We start from the raw sequence: 25,545 nt of genomic DNA on the forward strand, positions 1-25,545 counted from the left end.
ATTAAGAACTGTTACACCACATTTTTAATCTGTACCAGATAACTTGTGAGATATCAATTGCATTAATGTGTATTTTCTTCACAAAACTTATGTAGACTTGTTAAGTCAAACCTACTCAGTTCAATAAGCCATGTCCAAAATGGCTCGGAAAGAATGATGGAGATTATAATGTCTCCTTGTCTAACAACCTTCAGTCGTTTCAACCTACGCTTTGGTTTTCAGCACTTTTATTCTCACATTGCAGCCCCCCCCCCCCCCCCACACACACACACACACACACATGCACAGGAGTTGTGTCGCGTCACTGGCTGCCTCCACAGGCACAACAGTTGCCGATGCGCGTGGTTCTGATGCAGAAACGTGTCTTTCTCAACTCACAATGAAGTATTGACAAATCTATATTTGTTCATGATAGGAGGTCACATGTTATGACAGGTCGGTGTAGCAAGCACGTTATTATAAATGTTTTCATAGAAATAAAGTGGTGATGGCTAATAACTTGTAGTTTGCATATTTCTGTACTTCGTGGACCCGATGCCCACAATAATCCTGACAAATACCCAGGGAGACCCTCAGCCAAGATACAGACCTCATAAATGCCTTGTTGTTGTTGTTGTGGTCTTCAGTCCTGAGACTGGTTTCATGCAGCTCTCCATGCTACTCTATCCTGTGCAAGCTGCTTCATCTCCCAGTACCTACTGCAGCCTACATCCTTCTGAATCTGCTTAGTGTATTCATCTCTTGGTCTCCCTCTACGATTTTTACCCTCCACACTGCCCTCCAATACTAAATTGGTGATCCCTCGATGTCTCAGAACATGTCCTACCAACCGATCCCTTCTTCTAGTCAAGTTGTGCCATAAGCTCCTCTTCTCCCCAATTCTATTCAATACCTCCTCATTAGTTATGTCATCTACCCATCTAATCTTCAGCATTCTTCTGTAGCACCACATTTCGAAAGCTTCTATTCTCTTCTTGTCCAAACTATTTGTTGTCCATGTTTCACTTCTATACATGGCTACACTCCATACAAATACTTTCAGAAACGACTTCCTGACACTTAAATCTACACTCGATGTTAACAAATTTTTTCTTCTTCAGAAACGCTTTCGTTGCCATTTCCAGTCTACATTTTATATCCTCTCTACTTCGACCATCATCAGTTATTTTGCTCCCCAAATAGTAAAACTCCTTCACTACTTTAAGTGTCTTATTTCCTTATCTAATTCTCTCAGCATCACCCAACTTATTTCGACTACATTCCATTATCCTCATTTTGCTTTTGTTGATGTTCATCTTATACTATCCTTTCAAGACACTGTCCATTCTGTTCAACTGCTCTCCCAAGTCCTTTGCTGTCTCTGACAGAATTACAATGTCATCAGGAACCTCAAAGTTTTTATTTCTTCTCCATGGATGCCTTATAAAGGTGAAATTACTACTATTAATGATCCTTCCTTCCCATCAACATCTGAACCACTGGTTTTGAAAGTTAACATTTGTGCTGATATGCCCCCCCCCCCCCCACCCCCCCTATTTTTGTGCTTGTGTTTGTTATTGTTTGGTTTTCCTATCTGTTCACTTCTGGTTTCACACGGGACAGCACTTCGATTGTGGGTGTTAAAATAGACTGCCACAGTGTGTTGACAAATTCTCTGTCCTGCCAGTCGGAGATACTATTCAGGAGTGAACTGTCGACATATTGCTATTCCACAGGGTCTCGAGGCACTGCAACTCGGAGAACTGTAAGAGCGGCAGGACCGAGTGGGAGGCGATGCGTATCTTCCGCAGTGCCCGAAACCTGTGTAAAGTACACAAGTGGTGCGCCGTCAGCCCCCACGTCATCGACGTGCTCTGCGACAAATGCCAGAGACTCGCAGATCTCCGCCTGCACGCCGCCCAGAAGCTCGGCTATTCGGTAAGTGTTACATTCTTTTTATTAAAAGATGGGAAATCCGGGATTGAGTAATGACAAGATTGCTATTGATAGATTGCTATTCACCGTATAACGGAGATGCTGAGTCTCAGATAAAACAAAAAGTGCTGAACAAGTAAACTTACGGCTGAAAGGCCTCCTTCTGGATTACACACACACACACACACACACACACACACACACACACACACACACACACACCGCACATGCACACTGCACATGCACGCACGCAAATAGAACTCACATACATGCCCACTGTCTCAGGCTGCCGAGGCCAGATTGTGAGCAACTGCATGTAATGGGAGAAACAATCTGGGTAGAGGGGGTGAGGATGAGACTGGATGGGAGGGATAGCACGTAGAGGTGGGGGACACTAAAGTGCTGCTTGTGGGAACATACAGAAATGAGGAGGGGAGATGGTAGGGCAGCTAGGTGCAGCCGGGGTGTTAGACAGAGAGCGGGGAGTTGGGGAGAGGGGGGTGCAGGAAAGGAGAGAAGTAAAAGGACTGTGGGTGCATTGGTGGAATAGAAGACTGTGTAGTGCTGGAGTGGGGACAGGGAATAGGATAGGTGGGTTAAAGACAATTATCGACAGAGGTTGTGGCGAGGAGAGTTACGAGAACATAGGATATATTGCGAGAGTTCCCAGCTGTGCAGTTCAGAAAAAGCTGGTGGTGGTAGGAAGGGACCAAGTGGCACAGGCTGTGAAGCAGTCATTAAAATGAAGAATGTCGTGTCGGACAGCACGCTCGGCAACTCTGTACCACCTCTACAAAAGCCTCCGAACCTCCCACACATCGCCTCATAGCTGATAAACCCTGTCTTGCTAATGTTGTACTTTTACCCCACCCTCAAAAACTCCCTTCCACCACCGTCCGGAATTCAGAACCTAAATAGACCCGAAACACAGTCGTGATCTTTCGTCTGAAAGACTTATCCCCAGAAAGTCCTTTCCGAAGGACTTACCTCTTGCCTGGTTCCAAAGTTCAGTCCTGCTGGACTTTTTAAGGAACTTCTCTCCTTCTCCTGGTCTCTGCAGTGGAAAAAATTGTTTGCTACCGACCCTACCCACCAGACTCGACCAAAGACTAATGTCGGACCTGGCCGACTCAGTTCCCTCCCATTGCCCCCAACTCACCCCCTGTTAACTTCCCAGAATTTCTTAAGCTCGGACCTCGCCTCACCGTCATTCCCCAAATCCCTCGACGTGTAAACTAACTTTCCATCTGGAGAAAGAACTCAATCCACCATGTAAAAACTGATCCTGACCTTGCAAGCCTACCTGCTGACAAAGGCTCCACCACTGTGGCTTTGAACTGCAAGGATTACATGGCAGAAGGGCTCCACCAGCTGTCTGATTTGTCCATCCACAAACCGTGCTACATTGACCCTGTTCTAGAAATCTAGCAGGGTCTCCAGACTCTCCTAAAATCTTGCACAACCTCTCCCCAGAGTCTCTCTCTCTCTCTCTCTCTCTCTCTCTCTCTCTCTCTCTCTCTCCCTCCCCCTCCCTCCCTTCCTCCCTCCCTCCCTCCCTCCCTCCTCCTCCTGCTCCTCCTCCTCCCTCCTCCTCCTCCGACCCCCCCCCCACCACTCCCCCACTCACTGCACTCCTACTTTCTATATGCTCCACGAACTGAACCACCCACCGTTACTGTGCCCCCACTGATAGAATCTCTGCTGTTGTAGACCAACACCCTCAGCCTATTACTTACAACCTACACTCCTATCTTAAAGACACCGACCATTTTCTCCTCAGACTCTCCACAGTTCCTTTACTGCACGGTGCCTGCTCGTCACTATTGGTGCCCCCTCCCATTACACTAACATTCCCGATGCCCACAGCGTAGCCAATACTGAATGCTACACCTGAAAAATTCCAGATCTACAACCTCCTTCCTGTCACCCTGACCGACTTTCATCTGGTACTCCTCAACCTGACAAGCCACCTTCCTCGATATTGTCCTCCACCTCAAGCGCTGCTACTTCGACACCTCTAACCACACGGAACTTACCAGCCACGAGCAGTACCTCCACTTAGGCACAGCTGACACCCGTTCCGTACAGAGAAACCCCTGTCCCCTTTGAACAGCCCAGCCACTCCCGGCCGTCGCATCTGTAGTGACGAGCAGTGCCTCCCGCTGACGCCTTCACGGACCGACCTCGTGCAGAAGCAGATATCCCGTGCCTTATTTCTCCGGTCAGCCGCCACCTTCCGGAGTCCCACTGTCCGACCGCAGAGGACCGTTCCTCTCGTGACTCGGTGCTGCCCACGACCGGAGCAACTGAATCGCATTCTCTGCCGGGGTTTCGGCTACCTCTCGCCGTGCCCCGAGCTGAGGAACATCTTGCCCACTATCCCTCCCAAGCTGGTATTCCGCTGTCCACCGAACGTACGCGATATCCTCGTCCGTCCCTAGACGGCCTCTGTTCCCTACCCTACGCCTCTAGCTCGTATCTGTGTAAAAAAAAAAAAACGAGATGTGAGACCTGTTCCGTATGTTCTTCCATCACCATCTACGTACTGAGATGGTGGCGCCGCGTATAGACGTACTACTCGACAGATCTGCGGAAAATTAGAGTTTTTAAACCCTGTGTGTGTAAAATGTAGTAAGAAAGTGAGAAATGGTGTTAAATTATGCCCACGGTCCCAAAAATGGATCCGTCGACAATGTTTAAATACTTTAGAAGAAAGAAATGCGACTTGCGACTGTGGGAATGTGCACTGTAGTTATCGTGATTTATTGTTTTTGCGAAAGGAATATTGAGAAGGCTGTGTGACTGCTTCATTAAAATACGATCTTGTCAGCCAAACTGTACGTACAAAGCTTGAAAAAGTGATAGGAGTCAATTCAGAGTGTAGTGACACTTTTGTAAATGGGCCAAATGATAACTTCATATGGCCTAAAAAGTTCCCTCGTGTTAACCGTAACGAGAAAAACTTCAGTCTCCCAGTGGCAAAAAACCTGTGACGAGTCTAAAAGATGTGAAAATAGCGAAAGAAACAAAGTACTTTCACCAAATGCAGAGTTTAAAAACCAGTCGAGTACGAAGTCTTGTAATAACGAGCGAGGAAGTACCGGTACTATAATTTTCAGTGAACATACGTATTGTGAGAACGTGACGAACACAAGTAAGAAGAACAAAGAAGATATTTACATGCTCTCAGACAGTCATGGAGAGGGCTTAGCTGGTATCATGTGTAACACGCAAACTGTGTTTAAAGTTAGTGGAATGACAAAACCAGGGGCTCCCTTGAGTGAAATTCTAAAACACTGTGAGCATTTTTTGGAGCCCGGAAGAAACTGTTTAATAATTGGGGGTGCTAATGACGTTTATAGGAATGAGGGTAAACTTCCCACAAGAGCACTAAGAAGCACTCTACAGAAAATTACAGATGTGAACTTCTATACTGCAAGTATACCACAAAGACACAATCTGATGTAAAAATCTTGTGTCAACAAAGAAATCGCTGTTACTAATAGAAAATTTGAAAAAATATGCCGAAGCTTCCCGAATGCCACACATGTGAATGTACCGTCTTCAGAAAGAAGTCATTTTACCAGCTACACAGAAATAAACTTGGAAAAGCATTCATTAGTCGAGAAATACTTAATGCAGTGTTAGCAGTTGAAGACAAGAATATCCGTACCATACCACTACCACCACCCATCACAGCAACTGAAATTCTCTAACATAAAAATGAAACTAATTCACCGGCAACAGATCCAGCACTAGAATCTTCACTTGCCACAAAAGTAGCTGAGGCAAATAAAGCCTCCACAACAGCTCCAACAGTATCAGAAACAGCTACAGACCATACAGCAGCATCACTAGCAAGAAATGTGCTTACGGCCAGCGAGTCGCATCAAAGTTGTGACACATACAGAAGAAAGAAAGACGAGATGCACGAAACCTCTGTCCCTAAAGGATTTTTGGTACCCAGCCTCAATATGAAGAAACCGTTGACACTGGACAATACAAGGAAGAGGTCCTCTCAACCAAGTTGCAACATCTTAAAATTACTTAGCCTTAGTATACAGTGTCTCAAAAATAAAATTCTAGATCTCGAGATTGAGGCCAGTGAATATTGTGTTGATTGCATTTGTAATCAAGAGCACTGGTGCAAAAATTATGAATTAGAATACATTAATATTTCCCCATATACCTCGGTTGATCATTTTTATAGGAAGGAAGCCAAGAATGGGGGTGTCTGCATTTATGTAAAATCAGATATTAAAGTGAAAAACAGACCCGAAGCTGAACTCCTGAGCATAGAAAAACATTTTGAGGCAACAGCAGTGCAAATGAGTGTAAAAAATAGGAAAATAACAGTCATGTCAGTGTATAGATCACCATGTGATGACCCAGAATTTTTTTTAAGTAGACTCAAGAACTGCTGAGCTTCTTACATGATGAGAAGACATTGGTAATTGTATGTGGGGACTTTAATGTCAATATGTTGGTAGGTAGTTCATTTAAAATTAAATTCCTCAATATTTCACATAGTTTCAACCTATATTCTAACATAAACAGTCCTACAAGGGTAACAAACACTTCAAAAAAGTTTCATAGATAATATAATTTCAAATATAGAAAGCCCAGATACAGAAGTTTTGAATATTGACCTAGGAATATCTGATCATAATGCACTTATTATTAAAGTGCTCACAGTTCCAATACATACAAAAACAGTACATCACATGTATAAGAGAATTTTCTCTCCCGAAAACTGCAGCCAGTTTGGTATCACACTGACTAACCAATCTAGGGCAGAAGTATTGTCACAAACTGATACAGATGCTCTCTCTCTTTTCATGGCAGATTTTGAGATGTGCTTTTCAAAAAGATTAGTTAAAATCAACTCATCTAGCCATACACACACAAATTCTTGGTTCACGTCTGGCATTAAAAACTCTTCCAAGACTATGAAAAGACTAAACACTGAAATGAAAACCAATACCGACATTACTTTTAAAAAAATATGTTAGTAACTACAAAAAGGCATATAGAAGGATAATTAATCTAGCAAAAGTATTAAGTAATGATAGACTAATAAGGAAGTCAGACAATAAATCAAGGACCACATGGGAAATTGTTAAAAGAGAAATAGGAAAAAGCTCTAAAGACCAGGATATTGTACTTAAATCTAGTGATAACATTGAAATAAAGAAGGAAGTCTTGCCCAATTACATTAACAACTACTTTCTAAGTGTACCTGACAAATTAAGCAAGAGCCTTACCAAACAACAGCACCAAAAGTAGTCAGTAGCATGATAAGAAGTCCCACTAATACATATGAAATATTGAAAGTAATTAACAGTATGAAATCTAAAATGTCTGCAGGACTGGATGAAGTGTCAGTGACAATAATAGAAAAAGTCGGCTCACAAATCTTGGAACCACTGGTAGATATTGTCAATTTATCATTCAGTGAAGGTGAGTTCCCCAAAAGGCTGAAAATTTCTAAGGTTAAACCATTATTCAAAAATGAGGATACGCATAAGATAGTGGCCCCCTATTATTCCTAATCTATATAAATGACATTGAAAGGCAGAACAGATCATCAAAAATTATGTTATTTGCAGATGATACAAGCATAATTATAAGTGATGACACCAAATCCTTATTCAGTACAGCTGAAAAAGTTGTGAAGAGGGTGCAACAGTGGTTTTATGTAATAAGACAGACAGAAAGTCTGCTGTACAAAATTTTTGGGCATGTACATTGATCAACACTTGAGCTGGAAAGCCCGTGTCACATACATATCCAAACCAGTTCAGTTCAGCATGTTTTGCACTGAGAATAATTTCCAGAGTTTGCAGTGCAGAGTGTACAAGATTAGTGTATATGGCGTATTTCGATTCTATTATATCCTATGGAATAACATTGTGGGTGCAACTAAATGTCGCTTGAGAGAGGTTTTTAAATTACAGAAAAGGGCCATTAGAATTATTACACACAGCTCTCCACAAACACACTGCAATCCCTTGTTCATGCCGCTAAACATACTTACAGTACCATCTTTGCACATATTAAAAAGCATACTGCATACAAGAACACACTTGAGTAGTTTACGTGTAAATTCAGATCTTCATGACTACAATACACATATCTGTAAGAATCTGCATGTAGAAAGAACAAGGAAAACAAAAACTCAAAATCATGTGAGCCACTGTGGATTAAATTACGGTGAGGCAAGGTTCGAGCTTAAGAAATTCTGGGAAGTTAACAGGGGGTGCTCTATAATGCTCTGCCACACTGCATCAGGGGAACAGGAGATGAAGGAAAATTTAAGTCGGAATTAAAAAAGTATCTGCTAAATAAATGTTTTTATAGCATAGAGGAATATTTTGAATCCTTAAGTCACTAACTGATAGTTGTATTGTCAATATCATGTTGTTCTCATTGTCAATTCCATGTCTCCTTTATACTCTTTTAACTCTAAATTATGTGCAATATGTTTTCGAAAATGTACTAAATATATATAAATTCATCACATACGGTACATGTTAAAGGAGCATGTTTTAATTTTCAACATATTATACAATGTTAATTTTATGTGTTTGATAGAAATTAGTAATATTCTGCTGTGCATATCCTGGACAGTATTATGACATTTCCTGTATCATGTAAATGATGCAAAGGATGATAATAAATGAAATTCCGGTCACAAGCATTACCTAATCCCATCGAAGGCAGGGCTACATGTGAAACCGATCGTGTGATTTATGAGCTAAGTCGCAACCACTGTGCTGCTTTCTAAGTAGGCACAACAACTGTCAGGCTGTCTGTGTGCACGAACCACTAGCGGCAAACTGTGGCCGAGAAACGGCTGGACCCCACAGTTGCTGAGTAGGCTGCTCTTCAGGACATTCTCCATTTTAATTACTGCTTCACTGCTTGTGCCATCTGGATCTTTCCTAACATGTGTCCTTCCTAACAGTACCAGTTTCTCTGAATTTTGCAGGTGGTAACTCTCCCTGCAATACATCCCGAGTACCAATAACCCTCCCAGGCTGAAGCTTCATTAGTTATTGTCCATTGTCCTTCACCCGCCTGTCCCCTTCCTCATTACCCCTCAGCACTGCACTTCTTCCTTTTCCACTCTCCTTTCCCACCCCCTGCCCCTTCTCTAATCTGCCGACTGCACCTAGTTGCCCTCCCCTCTCCCCACTCTAGTACCTCCCGCTGTGGAAGTCGAACACGCACCAGAACAAATGGACGTGGTCAGCCCGTAGAGGGCTCCATGTCCGCGGCGGCTATTCCGCGCAGCGGCTCTCGCGCAGCAAGGGTACCACCGCAGACAGCGGCCAATAGCCACTCTCTCCGGTTTCGTATACAGGTACCCGCTCTGCCCTAGTCCGGCCAGTCTGGTACTCGCTCTGGATTTCGTTTCTCTCTCGGCAGTACTGCGTTCTGGTCATTGCTCGTTGTTGACATTTGCCTGGCTCTGGTTCTGAGTGGATTTACTGTCGGTGTTTGGTGTTGTGGTTTCTACAAGCCCCCGTTGTTTATCTCTTCCTCGTTGTGTCGGTCATAGTCGGTCGTGGTCGGTTGTTGTCGGTTGTCATTGGTCTGTCGTCCGACTCGTCCTCGTGTTTACCCGGTGTTGCGTGCTCCACCGCCGGCGGCTTCCCCACCTGGCGGCTCCGATCTGCAGCCGAAGGCGTTCCCGCAGTTGGTTTTGGTTACTACACCCAGCCTGTCCCTTATGCTCCCACAAGCAGGACTCTACCATCCCCCACTTCTATCCTGCCATCCCTTCCCATTCCTGCCCCCAGCTTACTCCCACCACCCAGATTTTCTCCCATCTTGCACAGCAGTAGCTTGCACCCTGGCCCAAGCAGCTCGAGACGGCGGTCGCGTGCGAGTGAGTTGCGTGCGGGTGCGTGGGATGGATGAGTGTGGGAGTTGTGGGTGTACTTCAGAAGGGGTCAGTGAACTGGCAGCCACCAAGTCTTGTTTGCTCAGACTGTTAGCTTTCTCTTCACCTTTCCATCACTTTTCCTGTGCTTGCAAATACTCACATTGGGTATTAGGAGCCGAAATAACCAGCTTGGCATTGCTTCTGTATAAATAGGTTGCAGTGTTGTTTTGTGGATGAAACAGTTTCTGGTTGGCTTATTAGAGATATCTGTGGCATTGTTTTTTGCTTGCTTTAATTGAAACTGCTGAAATCCGGATCACTAAATGGCTGACACGATAATGGTCCCCATTGCAGATTGGCTGCGTAATAGCCTACAGGGGCAACAAACAATTGATTTTCGGTACTTCATATAATTACTGTCTGACCTTAAAAGAAAATGCTGTCATAATATACCCATTGAGAGGTATAATCCTAAGTCAAAGATTTAATGTAATAAAACAAGTATTACGGTTCAAAATTGTGCACATCTTGAGGCTGCATAACACACAGCACACAAATTACCCAGACTGTATACTTACACACACACACACACACACACACACACACACACACACACAAAATAATGAAAGGAAAAAATTTCATCACTTATCACATTTTCACTGTTCATGCAGTGAAACATCCACATCAGGCATTACTCTATTACTTCTTCACTACTAACTCTATTTTCAACATGTTTTGCAGACAGTATCCACACATAGCACAGATAGATTAGGAGATATGGTTGTTGATGTCTTCAGTCTGAAGATTGGTTTGATGCAGCTCTTCACACTACAGTTATTCTGTCCTATGCAGGCTCCGTCATTTCGAAATAACTGCAATATACAGGGTGTACATAAAGCCCAAAAACACTTCAAATAATTTATTGCACAAGAACTAAACATTGTACAGGTATCATACATATGTAATTTTGAAGAGAAAACCTGAAAGTTTTTTCACATATACCGCCACAGCATAGTTGGGTAATTTGCCGATAGTTGGCACTAGTCGCAAATGTGGTGAGTTCAGGTGCAGAGCGAGCTTTCTTTGTGTCGGAGTTCGACAAAAACGAGTGTGCTACAGCTGTTCGACAGATGTTTAGAACCGAGTACGGTAAGAAGCCACCGACAAGGAAGGCTATTTACCGCTGGCACAGCAAATTCGTTAAGACGGATTTCTTGTGCCCGGCAAGACGAGCGGATGTCCCAGTGTGGGTGAAGTGAATGTGGAGCACATACGAGGGACATTCGTAAGCAGTCCAAAGAAATTGTTAGGTCACGCATCCCGTGAACTCGAAATGGCTCCGATGACAGTGCGGAAAGTCCTGCGACAGAAGCTGTCTGTGAAACCGTTCAAATTGGAGTTAGTGCAGAAGCTCAATGGCGACAACAAAGATGAGCATTTTGAGTTTTGTTCACAGTTGCAACAACTGAATGAGAATGCGGATGGCATTGTTGATCGCTAAATTTTTAGCAGTGAAGCTACTTTTCACACTGATGGGAAAGTGAACAGGCGTAACTGTCGAATCTGGGCTACAAAGCATCCACACAAATGCATTGAATTTGAGCGTGATTCCCCAAAGGTAAGTGTTTTTTTGTGCCTCGTCATGTCGAAAACTGTACGGGTGATTCTTCTGGTCGAGAGCACTGTCACTGGACATTCCTACCCGGACATGTTGCAGCGATGGCTGATGCCTCGAATGCAATCGGACTTTCCGTTCATCTTTCAGCAGAACGGGGCTCCACCCCATTTTCATCGTGAAGTTCGTGGGTACCCGAACACGGAGCTATCGCATCGATGGATCGGCCGTGCTACAGAAGGGGACAGCTGTTTCACGAAATGGCCTCCCTGATCGCCAGATCTCACTCCGTGTGACTTTTTTGTGTGGGGACCATTAAAGACCTGGTGTATGTACCTCCTTTATCACGTGATGTAGCAGAGCTCTGGGAGAGAATACGGGAAGCGACTGCCACAGTCGACTATGCCGTGCTGGGACGGGTACGGCAAGAATTTGATAACCACTCGTGGTTTGCACATCGAATTTTTGTACAAAAAACTTTCATAGTTTCTCTTCAAAATGCTATATGTATGACATCTGTACAATGTTCAGTTCTTGCACAATAAATAATTGAAAGTATTCCTGGACTTTATGTACACTCTGTATGTCCCTTTGACATCTACACGATTACTCTGCAATTCACAATTAAGTGCCTGGCAGAGAGTTCATAGATCCACACTTAGGCTACCACTCTACCGTTCCACTCTTGAAGAGCGTGCAGGAATAACAAACCTAAATCTTTCTGTGTGAACTCTGCTTTCTCTTATTTTATTATGATTTTACCCCAAGTAGTTCCCTCCAGTAATAAACTGGTAATTGCTTGATTTTTCAGAATGTGTCCTGTCAACCATTGAGCTCTTTTAGTCAAGTTATGCCACAGATTTCTTTTTTCCCCAGTTCTGTTCAGTACCTTTTCATTAATTATATGATCTATCCGTCTAATCTTTGGCAATCTTCTGTAGCACCACATTTCAACTTCCTGACACTTATATCCATGTTTCATGTCAACAAATTTCTCTTCTTAAAAAACTCTGTTCCTGCTATTACCAGTCTACAGTTTATATCCTCTATACTTAAGCCCTCATCAGCAAAACTCATCTATTACTTTTAGTGTCTCGTTTCTGAATCTAATTCCCTCGGTATCCCCTGATTCAATTTGACTACATTCCATTACCTTTGTTTTACTTTGTATCCTATCTTCTCTTTATAAGACATTATCCACTCGGTTCAACTGCTCTTCCAAGTTCTTTGTTGCCTGACAGAATTACAATGTCGTCGGCAAGCCTCAAAGTTTTTATTTCTTCTCTCTGAACTTTAATTCCTACTCCAATTTTTTCTGTAGTTTTGTTTACTGATCATTCAGTGTAGAGACTGAATAACATCTGGGATAGGCTAAAACCCTGTCTCACTCCCTTCCTTTTCGTGCCCCTCAACTCGTAACTGCCACCTGGTGTCTGTACAAGTTGTATACAACCTTTTGGTCCTGACACGTTACATGTGCTACCTTCGGAACTAAAGAATGTATCCCGGTTAACATTGTCAAAAGCTGTCTGCAACCCTACAAAATCTATAAGAGTAAGCTTGCCTTTCCTTAATCTATCTTCTAAGGTAAGTCATAGGGTCAGTATTGCCTCGGGTGTCCCTACATTTCTCTGAAATCCAAAAATATGTTCCCCGAGGTTGAGTGCTACCAGTTTTTTGATTCACCTGAAAAGAATTTGTGCTATTATTTTGGAACCAGAACTTATGAAACTGTTAGTTTGGTAATATTCAGACCTGTCAGCATTTGATTTCTTTTGGAATAGGAATTATGATATTCGTCTTCAAGTCTGAGGGTACTTTACCTGTCTCATATATCTTACATACCAGGATATCATTAGTTCAGAGGGAATGTTGTCTATTCTAGGGGCCTCGTTTCGACTCTCGCAGTATTGTATCGTATCTCCCATCTCGTCTTCATCTGTATCCTCTTGCTTTACCATAATATTGCCTTCAAGTTCATTTCCCTTGTGTACACCTTTTGCATACTCCCTCCACCAGTCACCTTTCCCTTCTTGCTTAGGACTGGTTTTCCATCTGGCCTCTTGTTATTTGTACAGATGCTTTCCTTTTCTGAAAATGCCTCTCTAACTTTCCTTCAGGTGGTATCTATCTTTCACTGGGTTATATATACTTCTGTATCCTATGTCTTCAAACCACTCCTGCTTAGCCATTTTGGATTTTTTGTTAATCTCATTTTTTAGATGTGTGTACTCCCCTTCAACTGCTTCATTTGCTGGATTTTTATATTTTCTCCTTTCGTCAACTGAATTAAACATATCTTGTGATATCCAGGGAGATATTTAATCGTAAGCACTGAGACGTTTGAAAGACTGCATTTTGCTTAAAACAGAAAAAAGTTATCCGAATAATACTCCTACAGTGTTTGATGAATAGGATGGCCATTGACTTTCAGCACACTTCAAACATAATTTCAAACCTTTACTAAACCTTTTCTTGTTCACATGCTGAACATTAACACATTAACTCATATGTAATCACACATTTAATGCCGTTTTTGTATGTGATAGTTTGTTTCTTAAAATAATGTTGGTCAAGTGTTGCATTGGTATCGTATTACAGCTTAAAACAACTCAAAAAAAACATTAAATAAACCATAATGGACCTAAATGAACCTTTTGGGTAGTAAGCATTTTTTACTGAAAAACTCCTTCTGAACTGAGGAAACTCCACTAATGTATTTCCATTCTGATCCATTGAGCTTTTGCCCAGTAACTACTTTGTCCCAATGTATATATGATTACTGGGGTGGCACATAGTCAATTAACAACAAGGAAGAAGAGTAGAGTTCAGTTGTTCTGAAATGTAGGCCATTCAGAGTGTTTCCTGGGATCAAAAAAGACACACGGTGGTGCGAGCAGCTGTGACATCGACAATACGAACTGACTCGGGAGTCATCAGAAGGGAGGACACCTGTTAGCTGATAGGAAGTCAGTTTGGTGAGCGTGGACGGTGCGGGTGCTTTCCTCTCATTCACCGCAGTTACTGACTTCCTCTGTGGCCATCTGTTTAGCTGCTGTGCAACTTCTGTTGCTGGAAATTGGTCAGGTGCTTCAGAAGAGGCAGAAAGCATCTGTTTGAACGACCATTAATAGTGCTTCTTTTGTTTCAGTGTATCCCACTCCTTAGCTCAGAAGTGTTACTGTACTACAGGAAGTGTGCGGTTGCAGACGGTGAAGAACTCGGTCGAGCAGTGCTCCGGGATACACGTGCTGACGGCACCCAACGAGCTGCTGAAGACCGAGAAATTTTCAGAGGCGGTGTCGCGTCTGCAGCACCTCCGTGTGCTGTGTCTGCAAGAGAGATACGTGGGGACGACTTGCGTCCTGCGTCCTTGTGTGCTGAGACCTTTGGGTGACGGGTGCCCCCGACTGGTCGAGATGGACTTCGGACGTATGTCTGTCGGTACGGATGATCTGAAGTACTTTCTGAATGCCAAGAAGAACACCCTAAAGTGCTTACGAATAAAGTGGTCGGTGGGTGGAACGAGGTGAGTACTATTACCTCTCCTCGTACGAATGTCTAACTTTTACTCGAGCCAACTTTTGCTCAACGAATACTGTTCTCGTATGTTCGGTATTTTTCACACTATGTAAAAGACATTTGGCATATTTCACCGTTACGTATACATAGGGACACGAGATACAAAATGTTAAGGAGACATCTAATTATTGTTACAGTGCTTTTAAGCTAGGTCTAGTTCAGTAAACATATCTATGTCTTCAAACATCTTCTGTCACGTTTATTACGTAATTACTTTCACTCGTAGCTAATAGTGCCGCTGTATTTAACAGTTGTGCCCAGTTCAGTTCTGTGTGATTCGGTAGTACCCGGCAGACCTGTCTCACTCGCACATTTTGGATTTCTCAGTTTTTTTCACATTAGTCTGTAGATGGGGCTTCGTAGTGAAATTAATGGGTAGACTGTGTCATTTCAGAATGGGGACTTATAATTTAACATATGCCACTGTCGATTGATTGCGTATGCACAGCCTGTGGAAGAGGAAGTTTTTGAAATGTTTATCCCTCAGGGCACAATTCTGGGCCCATTACTTTCCCATTTACATCAGCAATATTCTGTCATCTTTTACTTCTCTTCTACTTTTTGCTGCGCAGTAGCAACAGTATGAGAAACTTGGCAACTCGTATGTGAGGGGACTGTGCATGCTACTGTGCAAGCTTGTAGTGGAACATATGTTTTGGTACTATGTAATTTTATTGTGAAACATTTGGCAAAAATGGCTTTCTACTACAGCTCGCATATGAAAGTGTGACCGTGTGAATGTCATGCTAAACTCCCGAAAATAAATACAGTAAACCACTGTGTTTACATTTTCACATTTTACATTTTCTTGCTTTTTATATTCATTTTTGTCATTACAATCAGGAGTCACATTCTCTGAATTCAGTACTTTCCTGTCGTCACTGATTCCGTGTTACGACATTTCCCGCACCTATAAGTTTTCTTTGACATTATCACAACATTTGACTTTGTTTTTCGTGCAGATATCTGCAAAAAGTGCATTGTATTCCTACTCAAAGTCAACCTCGGAACAAAGCAGAAAATGGAGACTATACACAAAGTTAATAATCGTGTCAGACAGCGTTAGCATAGTAAGTGAGATTTTCATTGTCATCATGTTTGGCCACAGCCACCTGTTTATAGGTACGCAGTGTTTGGAAGGGTGGGAAAGCACGCTGAGGCACTTCCCGAATGATGATCGTGACCTGACAGTATTGACTGTAGTAGCAGCCTTCCTTCTGCTCATTGTCTTGTATTACCACAGCTTTGATTTAATTTCAGTCATTTATACAAACAAGACATCACTCTATAACGAGCTTTCACGAATTGTTGTTACTTCAGTGTAAAATACATGAATCCGTACGAGGCACGCAGTCTTATGTCGGTACGACTTAGTGTCAGACGTAAATATTCCTCCTCGAGATGCTCCATAATGTTGCAATTTCCGTCCTCTTCCTCGCCCAGGATGTTCCTGAACCGTGTGATCTCCTTGTCGACAACAAGCTGTATGATTTTGTGTCTGTTGTTCTCCATTTATTAAAGACTCCCAACATTAATGTTTCAACCAATATTGTGTTACAAGTTTTATTTACCATAGGTTTATAATGATTACCAGTAATAAGTTTGACAGTAGAATTAAAATGCTCTTTTAATGTGGTTTAACAAAAGAATACAACAAATTGCTGTTAGAAAGAAGCAAAAACAATTATTTCAGTTTTTTTAAATAGGCAAAATTTAGATTGTTATAATTTCTGATTTTGAACAATATAAAGAGAATTCCAGTAAGATAAATTTATTCATTTTTTACTTGGTTTGTTTCCAATGCTTTCCTGTATTTTGCACTTTCCTGCAACTTACACTTTGTGTGTGTGTGTGTGTGTGTGTGTGTGTGTGTGTGTGTGTGTGTGTGTGTGTCATTCCACTGAAAAGTGTAAGCAGGGGTTTAACTGTATGTCAAGAGCTGGTCCCAGCACTTGGATGTAAAAATTCAGTATACTACAGTTCAGTTACACACTTCAGAGTCCCTTTACCTGTGATACATTAACTGTTGTCCACAATTAACCATTATCAGGAACCACTGTGGCCTGGACTGTCATTGTTTCATTGTTATGCACACACAAAAATAACTCCCTGTGGAATATGCACTCAAAATTTAAAAAAAATACAGTATAGAATTTTCTGTAGATAGTGTTCAGTGAGCACATGTATTTGCAGTGATGGTTGATAACGCTGACACATGGGGCAACAGTATCTGAACAAAGTAAACCTCACACTTAGGTGAGAGAGAGGGGGGGGGGGGTAGGGGGGGGGGGAAGAGAAGAAAACCATAAACACCTTTTGTTCATGCATTCATGTCAGCACAAGTGCATATTTCATATCTTGTAATGATACATTGAACTCACAAAAATGTAATTAAATTATGTAGATAAATACCGATACACGTTGATGGTTGTGATATAACTGTATAATAATAGTTGTAGTGGTAGTAGTAGTAGTAGTAGTAGTAGTAGAAGCAGCAGAAGCAATGACGCTTGGTATTGGTTATTATCCTGTAGTGAGGAACAGATTTGAGGCAGAGATACGAGCTTCACACTGAAACACAAAATTCACTGCAAATGCCGCATTCTCAGATTAAGATTTGTAAAGTTGCATAGTGGTGAACTCACAAACTGATCAGGGCCTAACTGAACTACAAAAATCAGTTGGGTTGGTGCTTCACGTGCCTAGGTTATCCTCTCGGTATCGCCTGTCCACGAGTGCCCGGCATTCGATCGCGCACCTACTCGTATTCGGAGCTAGTGCGGCGCATCTCTTCCACTGTGGCTTGTCAGTCTGTGCCTCATACACGACAGTCATTTTAAAGGACTACACTTGCCAAAATACAGGGTTATTCAAAGAGGAGTGGCATATTTCTGGGATTAATCTTTTACATACTATAAAGGATAGAAATGCAACTCCAGACAGAGAAAAGTGGAAACTTTTGAGCAGTTGACATAGAAGTTCAATTAAAGGTGCAGTGCTGCTGTTGCTCATTCGTAGGAAAATGGAGACACCACGGAGGCATTTGTTTTCTGTGCTGCAATTAGCAAAATCGGAGTCCACTGTTAGTGTGAAATGTGTATTTTGATAACAATTTGACAGAGAGCTGCCTGCCAGTAAACAAATGTACGAGTGTCACTGAAAATCACAGAAAATTGGTGCATCTGCAAATGGAAAAGTGAGTGTCATCCTTGCACATAGAGTGAAGATGTCAAAGGTATCTGTGCAACTTACAAAAGGCGCCCTAGGAAATCCGTGACACGAGTGAACAATAAACTTAAAACCTTTCAACTCGAGATATGGTGAGTTCGGAAACTGACTGCATCAGAAATCATACACACTGGAATTGTTGCAAGCATTGCATCTGATGACCACACCAAAAGGTAAGAATTTTGCACAGGAATTCTAGAAGAAATGGAGGTGCACATTTTTTCTGAGCTATTATATTTTTCGTATGAACCCACTTTTCATCTTTCTGGTACAGTTAATTGGCATAGAGCTAGATTTAGATTTTGGGAGAGCAAAACTCCTATGGTAGTAGCTCAGCACAAATGAGACATTCTTTCGTCTTTCCCTCTCCTTCCCTCTTTCCTGACGAAGCAACCGTTGGTTGTGAAAGCTAGAATTTTGTGTGTATGTTTGTGTGTGTTTGTGTATCTATCGACGTGCTAGCGCTTTCGTTTGGTAAGTCTCATCATCTTTGTTTTTAGATATATTTTTCCCACGTGGAATGTTTCCCTCTATTTTTTTTATATATATATATATATATATATATATATATATATATATATATATATATATATATATATATATATATATATATATATAAAAACAAAGATGATGAGACTTACCAAATGAAAGTGCTGGCAGGTCGACACACACACAAACATACACACAAAATTCAAGCTTTCGCAACAAACTGTTGCCTCATCAGGAAAGAGGGAAGGAGAGGGAAAGACGAAAGGATGTGGGTTTTAAGGGAGAGGGTAAGGAGTCATTCCAATCCCGGGAGCGGAAAGACTTACCTTAGGGGGGAAAAAAGGACAGGTATACACTCGCGCGCACAAACACACATATCCATCCGCATATACACAGACACAAGCAGACATTTGTAAAGGCAAAGAGTTTGGGCAGAGATGTCAGTCGAGGCGGAAGTACAGAGGCAAAGACGTTGTTGAAAGACAGGTCAGGTATGAGCAGCGGCAAATTGAAATTAGAAATTAGCGGAGATTGAGGCCTGGCGGATAGTGAGAAGAGAGGATATGCTGAAGGGCAAGTTCCCATCTCCGGAGTTCTGACAGGTTGGTGTTAGTGGGAAGTATCCAGATAACCCAGACGGTGTAACACTGTGCCAAGATGTGCTGGCCGTGCACCAAGGCATGTTTAGCCACAGGGTGATCCTCATTACCAACAAACACTGTCTGCCTGTGTCCATTCATGCGAATGGACAGTTTGTTGCTGGTCATTCCCACATAGAAGGCTTCACAGTGTAGGCAGGTCAGTTGGTAAATCACGTGGGTGCTTTCACACGTGGCGCTGCCTTTGATCGTGTACACCTTCCGGATTACAGGACTGGAGTAGGTGGTGGTGGGAGGGTGCATGGGACAGGTTTTACACCAGGGGCGGTTACAAGGGTAGGAGCCAGAGGGTAGGGAAGGTGGTTTGGGGATTTCATAGGGATGAACTAAGAGGTTACGAAGGTTAGGTGGACGGCAGAAAGACACTCTTGGTGGAGTGGGGAGGATTTAATGAAGGATGGATCTCATTTCAGGGCAGGATTTGAGGAAGTCGTATCCCTGCTGGAGAGCCACATTCAGAGTCTGATACAGTCCCGGAAAGTATCCTGTCACAAGTGGGGCACTTTTGGGGTTCTGCTGTGGGAGGTTCTGGGTTTGAGGAGATGAGGAAGTGGCTCTGGTTATTTGCTTCTGTACCAGGTTGGGAGGGTAGTTACGGGATGCGAAAGCTGTTTTCAGGTTGTTGGTGTACTGGTTCACGGATTCCGGACTGGAGCAGATTTGTTTGCCATGAAGACCTAGGCTGTAGGGAAGGGACCGCTTGATGTGGAATGGGTGGCAGCTGTCATAATGGAGGTACTGTTGCTTGTTGGTGGGTTTGATGTGGACAGACGTGTGAAGCTGGCCATTGGACAGGTGGAGGTCAACGTCAAGGAAAGTGGCATGGGATTTAGAGTAGGACCAGGTGAATCTGATGGAACCAAAGGAGTTGAGGTTGGAGAGGAAATTCTGGAGTTCTTCTTCACTGTGAGTCCAGATCATGAAAACTTTGGGTTGGCAGGCCTGGGTAACCAAGAAGGCTTCCTCTAAGCGACCCATGAATAGGTTGGCGTACAAGGGGGCCATCCTGGTACCCATGGCTGTTCCGCAAACATGCCTTCGCCCTAGCCAGATTACACTCCCATATTTTATTTTCTCAGGCTTGTCTGACATTTGGCATCACCCCCAAAGGCCTCACACTTAAAGTTCCCATCTCTGGCTGCAACCCTTCTTTCCATCAGTCCCTATACCAGTTCCAAACTGAACAATCCATTGCCCTCAGCCACCTAATCCTTCAGCTACACACCCACTCAGCCAATCAACACACCCGTCAACTCCTATCCTTAATAAAAGTCCTCAATCTTTCCTCTCCTACATCCACACCGGCTCTTCAGAGCATCCTCCTACAGGCCAACCCTCCACCTTAAAAAACTATCCAATCTCCTGGTTTCCCACCTCCGGAAAGGCAACTCACTCACCCTTCACAACCTTTCCAGCAAACCTCAACTTCCTCTCATTGCACACAAACCCAGTCTCTCCCATCTACTCAATCTCCCACTTCCAGCTCCACTCCCTCCAAAACCTCAAAATTCCAATCAACACAATCTGGAACCACAACACCCCAATTCAGTAGTTAACCTTTCCTCCAAACCTCTCTCCCAATCTGAAACCCCTGTCCTATCCAAAGGCCTCACCTTCAGCCCCACTCCCAGATTCAACCAAACAGCCCTCGTCAAAGATTTACTGTCCTACACCTGTACTCTCTGCTGGAAATATCACTTTGCCACGAAGAAAAATGATCCTAATCCTACTCCTAATGATCCAACTCCCCAAGACACTATCCAAATTGAACCCTGCCTGGAACAGTTCCGTCCTCCGTCACAGCGGGACCCACCTCCTCTTCCTCAAAATCACCCTCTCCAAACCTTCCAGGAATTTCTGACTTCCAGCCTTGCCTCTCAATCCTTCTTAAAAAACCTTAATCCTACTCCCAACATCACCACTGCTGAAGCCCAGGCTATCTGTGATCTGAAGGCTGACCGATCCATCGCCATTCTTCCGGCGGACAAGGGTTCCACGACTGAGGTACTTGATCGTCGGGAGTATGTGGCTGAGGGACTACGTCAGCTTTCAGACAACACTACTTACAAAGTTTGCCAAGGTAATCCCATTCCTGATGTCCAGGCGGAGCTTCAACGAATCCTCAGAACCTTAGGCCCCCTACAAAACCTTTCACCTGACTCCATCAACCACCTGACCCCACCAACACCCCGCACCCCTACCTTCTACCTTCTTCCTAAAATTCACAAACCCAATCATCCCGGCCATCCCATTGTAGCTGGTTACCAAGCCCCCACAGAACGCATCTCTGCCTACGTAGATCAACACCTTCAACCCATTACATGCAGTCTCCCATCCTTCATCAAAGACACCAACCACTTTCTCGAATGCCTGGAATCCCTACCCAATCTGTTACCCCCGGAAACCATCCTTGTAACCATTGATGCCACTTCCTTATACACAAATATTCCGCATGTCCAGGGCCTGGCTGCGATGGAGCACTTCCTTTCACGCCGATCACCTGCCACCCTACCTAAAACCTCTTTCCTCATTACCTTAGCCAGCTTCATCCTGACCCACAACTTCTTCAGTTTCGAAGGCCAGACATACCAACAATTAAAGGGAACAGCCATGGGTACCAGGATGGCCCCCTCGTACGCCAACCTATTCATGGGTCGCTTAGAGGAAGCCTTCTTGGTTACCCAGGCCTGCCAACCCAAAGTTTGGTACAGATTTATTGATGACATTTTTATGATCTGGACTCACAGTGAAGAAGAACTCCAGAATTTCCTCTCCAACCTCAACTCCTTTGGTTCCATCAGATTCACCTGGTCCTACTCTAAATCCCATGCCACTTTCCTTGACGTTGACCTCCACCTGTCCAATGGCCAGCTTCACACGTCCGTCCACATCAAACCCACCAACAAGCAACAGTACCTCCATTATGACAGCTGCCACCCATTCCACATCAAGCAGTCCCTTCCCTACAGCCTAGGTCTTCATGGCAAACAAATCTGCTCCAGTCCGGAATCCGTGAACCATTACACCAACAACCTGAAAACAGCATTCGCATCCCGCAACTACCCTCCCAACCTGGTACAGAAGCAAATAACCAGAGCCACTTCCTCATCTCCTCAAACCCAGAACCTCCCACAGAAGAACCCCAAAAGTGCCCCACTTGTGACAGGACTGGATCAGACTCTGAATGTGGCTCTCCAGCAGGGATACGACTTCCTCAAATCCTGCCCTGAAATGAGATCCATCCTTCATGAAATCCTCCCCACTCCACCAAGAGTGTCTTTCTGCCGTCCACCTATCGTTCGTAACCTCTTAGTTCATCCCTATGAAATCCCCACACCACCTTCCCTACCCTCTGGCTCCTACCCTTGTAACCGCCCCTGGTGTAAAACCTGTCCCATGCACCCTCCCACCACCATCTACTCCAGTCCTGTAATCCGGAAGATGTACACGATCAAAGGCAGCGCCACGTGTGAAAGCACCCACGTGATTTACCAACTGACCTGCCTACACTGTGAAGCCTTCTATGTGGGAATGACCAGCAACAAACTGTCCATTCGCATGAATGGACACAGGCAGACAGTGTTTGTTGGTAATGAGGATCACCCTGTGGCTAAACATGCCTTGGTGCACGGCCAGCACATCTTGGCAGTGTTACACCGTCCGGGTTATCTGGATACTTCCCACTAACACCAACCTGTCAGAACTCCGGAGATGGAAACTTGCCCTTGAGCATATCCTCTCTTCTCACTATCCGCCAGTCCTCAATCTCCGCTAATTTCTAATTTCAATTTGCCGCTGCTCATACCTGACCTGTCTTTCAACAACATCTTTGCCTCTGTACTTCCGCCTCGACTGACATCTATGCCCAAACTCTTTGCCTTTACAAATGTCTGCTTGTGTCTGTGTATATGCGGATGGATATGTGAGTGTGTGCGAGTGTATACCTGTCCTTTTTTCCCCCTAAGGTAAGTTTTTCCGCTCCTGGGATTATAATGACTCCTTACCCTCTCCCTTAAAACCCACATCCTTTCGTCTTTCCGTCCCCTTCCCTCTTTCCTGACGAAGCAACCGTTTGTTGCAAAAGCTTGAATTTAGTGTGTATGTTTGTGTTTGTTTGTGTGTCTATCGACCTGCCAGCGCTTTTGTTTGGTAAGTCACATCTTCTTTGTTTTTAGATATATTTTTCCCACGTGGAATGATGAGACTTACCAAACAAAAGCACTGACACACAAAAAAACAAACACACACACAAAATTCAAGCTTTCGCAACAAACTGTTGCCTCATCAGGAAAGAGGGATGGAGAGGGAAAGAAAAATATATCTAAAAACAAAGATGTGTGACTTACCGAACGAAAGCGCTGGCAGATCGATAGGCACCTATATATATAAAAACAAAGATGATGTGACTTACCAAACGAAAGCGCTGGCATGTCGATAGACACACAAACATAAACACAAAATTCTAGCTTTCGCAACCAACGGTTGCCTCGTCAGGAAAGAGGGAAGGAGAAGGAAAGACGAAAGGATTTGGGTTTTAAGGGAGAGGGTAAGGAGTCATTCCAATCCCGGGAGCGGAAAGACTATTTTGTACCCAACAGAAGGCCTAGTACCCAGTGCCCTGACACTCTCAACGATGTCTGATGTATACCCACGCAATCTGTCCCTCACAGGTATACATTCGATGCAAATTAATGTGGTGGTAATAGTAATGATGTCGTATTTCAGTGGCAAGTGATGTAAAGGTGACAGTCGAACACAGAAATGTTACAAATGCAGAATAAGAACCCTTAATTTGGAATTGGAATATAGTGTATGCCGTTTGTGTGGTCTCCTCAAATGTGACAGAAGACGAATAATTTTCACGAGCCCCATTTCTGTTGTTACACAGGCACGTCATACCGTTGCTGCCGGTATATGCCGACAGCTTGGAACGTCTGGAACTTTATGAGTACGACATAGTCCGCAACTCGGCCAGAGAGGCGTTCACTACCGTCGGAAGCTTGAAGCACTTGCGGGAACTCAGGATGTCCGTCCCCGATCGAATACCGCCCGGAACAGCTGCTCTGGCTTTTACGTAAGTGACCCATCAAGTAGGTAACTGCTGTATTTACCTGATTATAAGATGAGGTTTTTTTTCCAAATTTGCCATTCAGAAAATATGAGATCGAGTAATATTGGCAGATTAAACTATTGCTGCTGAGATTGACATTTTAACATTGTTTAATAGAGTATATAGAGGGTATCCTACATTTACAGATGAAGCTTTGCTAGCTGAGGTCACGTGCAGGTTTATTTTGAAGAATTCAGAAGGGCAGGGCCGGGCAAACGATATTTGCATCGAAAGAGTCTCGAGGTTTCCCGATAGAAACATTAATACTAATTTTTAAGTAAACATAACATTCAAAAGCGGAAATGTTGTCCTTCAAAAAACATTACTCGATTCTGACCCCAGATCAATATTTTATTTGATTATGAGAGACTGGAAGGATTTATCAAGTGCATTGCAAGTGAGAAATTCAGTTGCTGTTCGTGTATTAGAACAATGGGTGAAACATTACCAACTTTTAATCAGCTTTAGAACATGGTGACATTCAGATGAGAAGCGAGGAAAATTAATCCAGAATTAGATTTCTAATTAACAAAATAAATCGTATTAGGTTGACTGTAAATTATAGTGGCGAGACTCATCAGGAGATAGTACTGACAGACGTCAGTAGATCGTGGGGTAAGCAATAGTTAAAGAATTGGACCGAATCATGATTGTGAACTTTATTTATGTATCGGTTGTGGTTGTCATTGTTGTTACATCTGACTTGCGCTCTGAAGATATTGTAGTACACGTTCCACAGTCTCGAGCAGCACTATACGAGGCTCGGTGGGGGAACAGCTTGGCAGGGAACTAGGATGAGTGTGAGGAGGGGAATAGAACAGAAGAGAATCTTTTTTGGTGTCACCACCAGACACCACACTTGCTAGGTGGTAGCCTTTAAATCGGCTGCGGTCCGTTAGTATACGTCGGACCTGCTTCAGCTACGTCATTTGCTATGACCTAGCAAGGTGCCATATTCAGTTACTATAATCTGAACAGATAATATTGTGAATCATGTACCGTCAAGAGCAATGTTCATCATTAATGGATTAAAGTTAAGTATCAAACTAATTATGTC

At 43.4% G+C, this 25,545-nt stretch overlaps 1 protein-coding gene across 8 annotated transcripts in view; it reads left to right on the forward strand.

Moving 5' to 3' along the window:
- Positions 1-25,545, forward strand: part of LOC124605658 — a 134,838-nt gene that overhangs the window by 73,854 nt on the left and 35,439 nt on the right. For 6 of the 8 annotated variants that reach the window (XM_047137487.1, XM_047137486.1, XM_047137493.1 and 3 more), the window contains exons 3-5: positions 1,716-1,917; positions 14,630-14,949; positions 24,267-24,452. In XM_047137487.1, the coding sequence (XP_046993443.1) occupies positions 1,716-1,917; positions 14,630-14,949; positions 24,267-24,452 (708 nt within the window). Of the gene's footprint in view, positions 1-1,715; positions 1,918-14,571; positions 14,950-24,266; positions 24,453-25,545 lie in introns of all 8 variants that reach the window. The other 2 variants (XM_047137489.1, XM_047137490.1) reach the window with 2 other exon arrangements.

This window comes from Schistocerca americana, chromosome 3 (genome assembly GCF_021461395.2).
Source record: "Schistocerca americana isolate TAMUIC-IGC-003095 chromosome 3, iqSchAmer2.1, whole genome shotgun sequence".
Classification (NCBI taxonomy): Eukaryota; Metazoa; Arthropoda; class Insecta; order Orthoptera; family Acrididae; genus Schistocerca; species Schistocerca americana.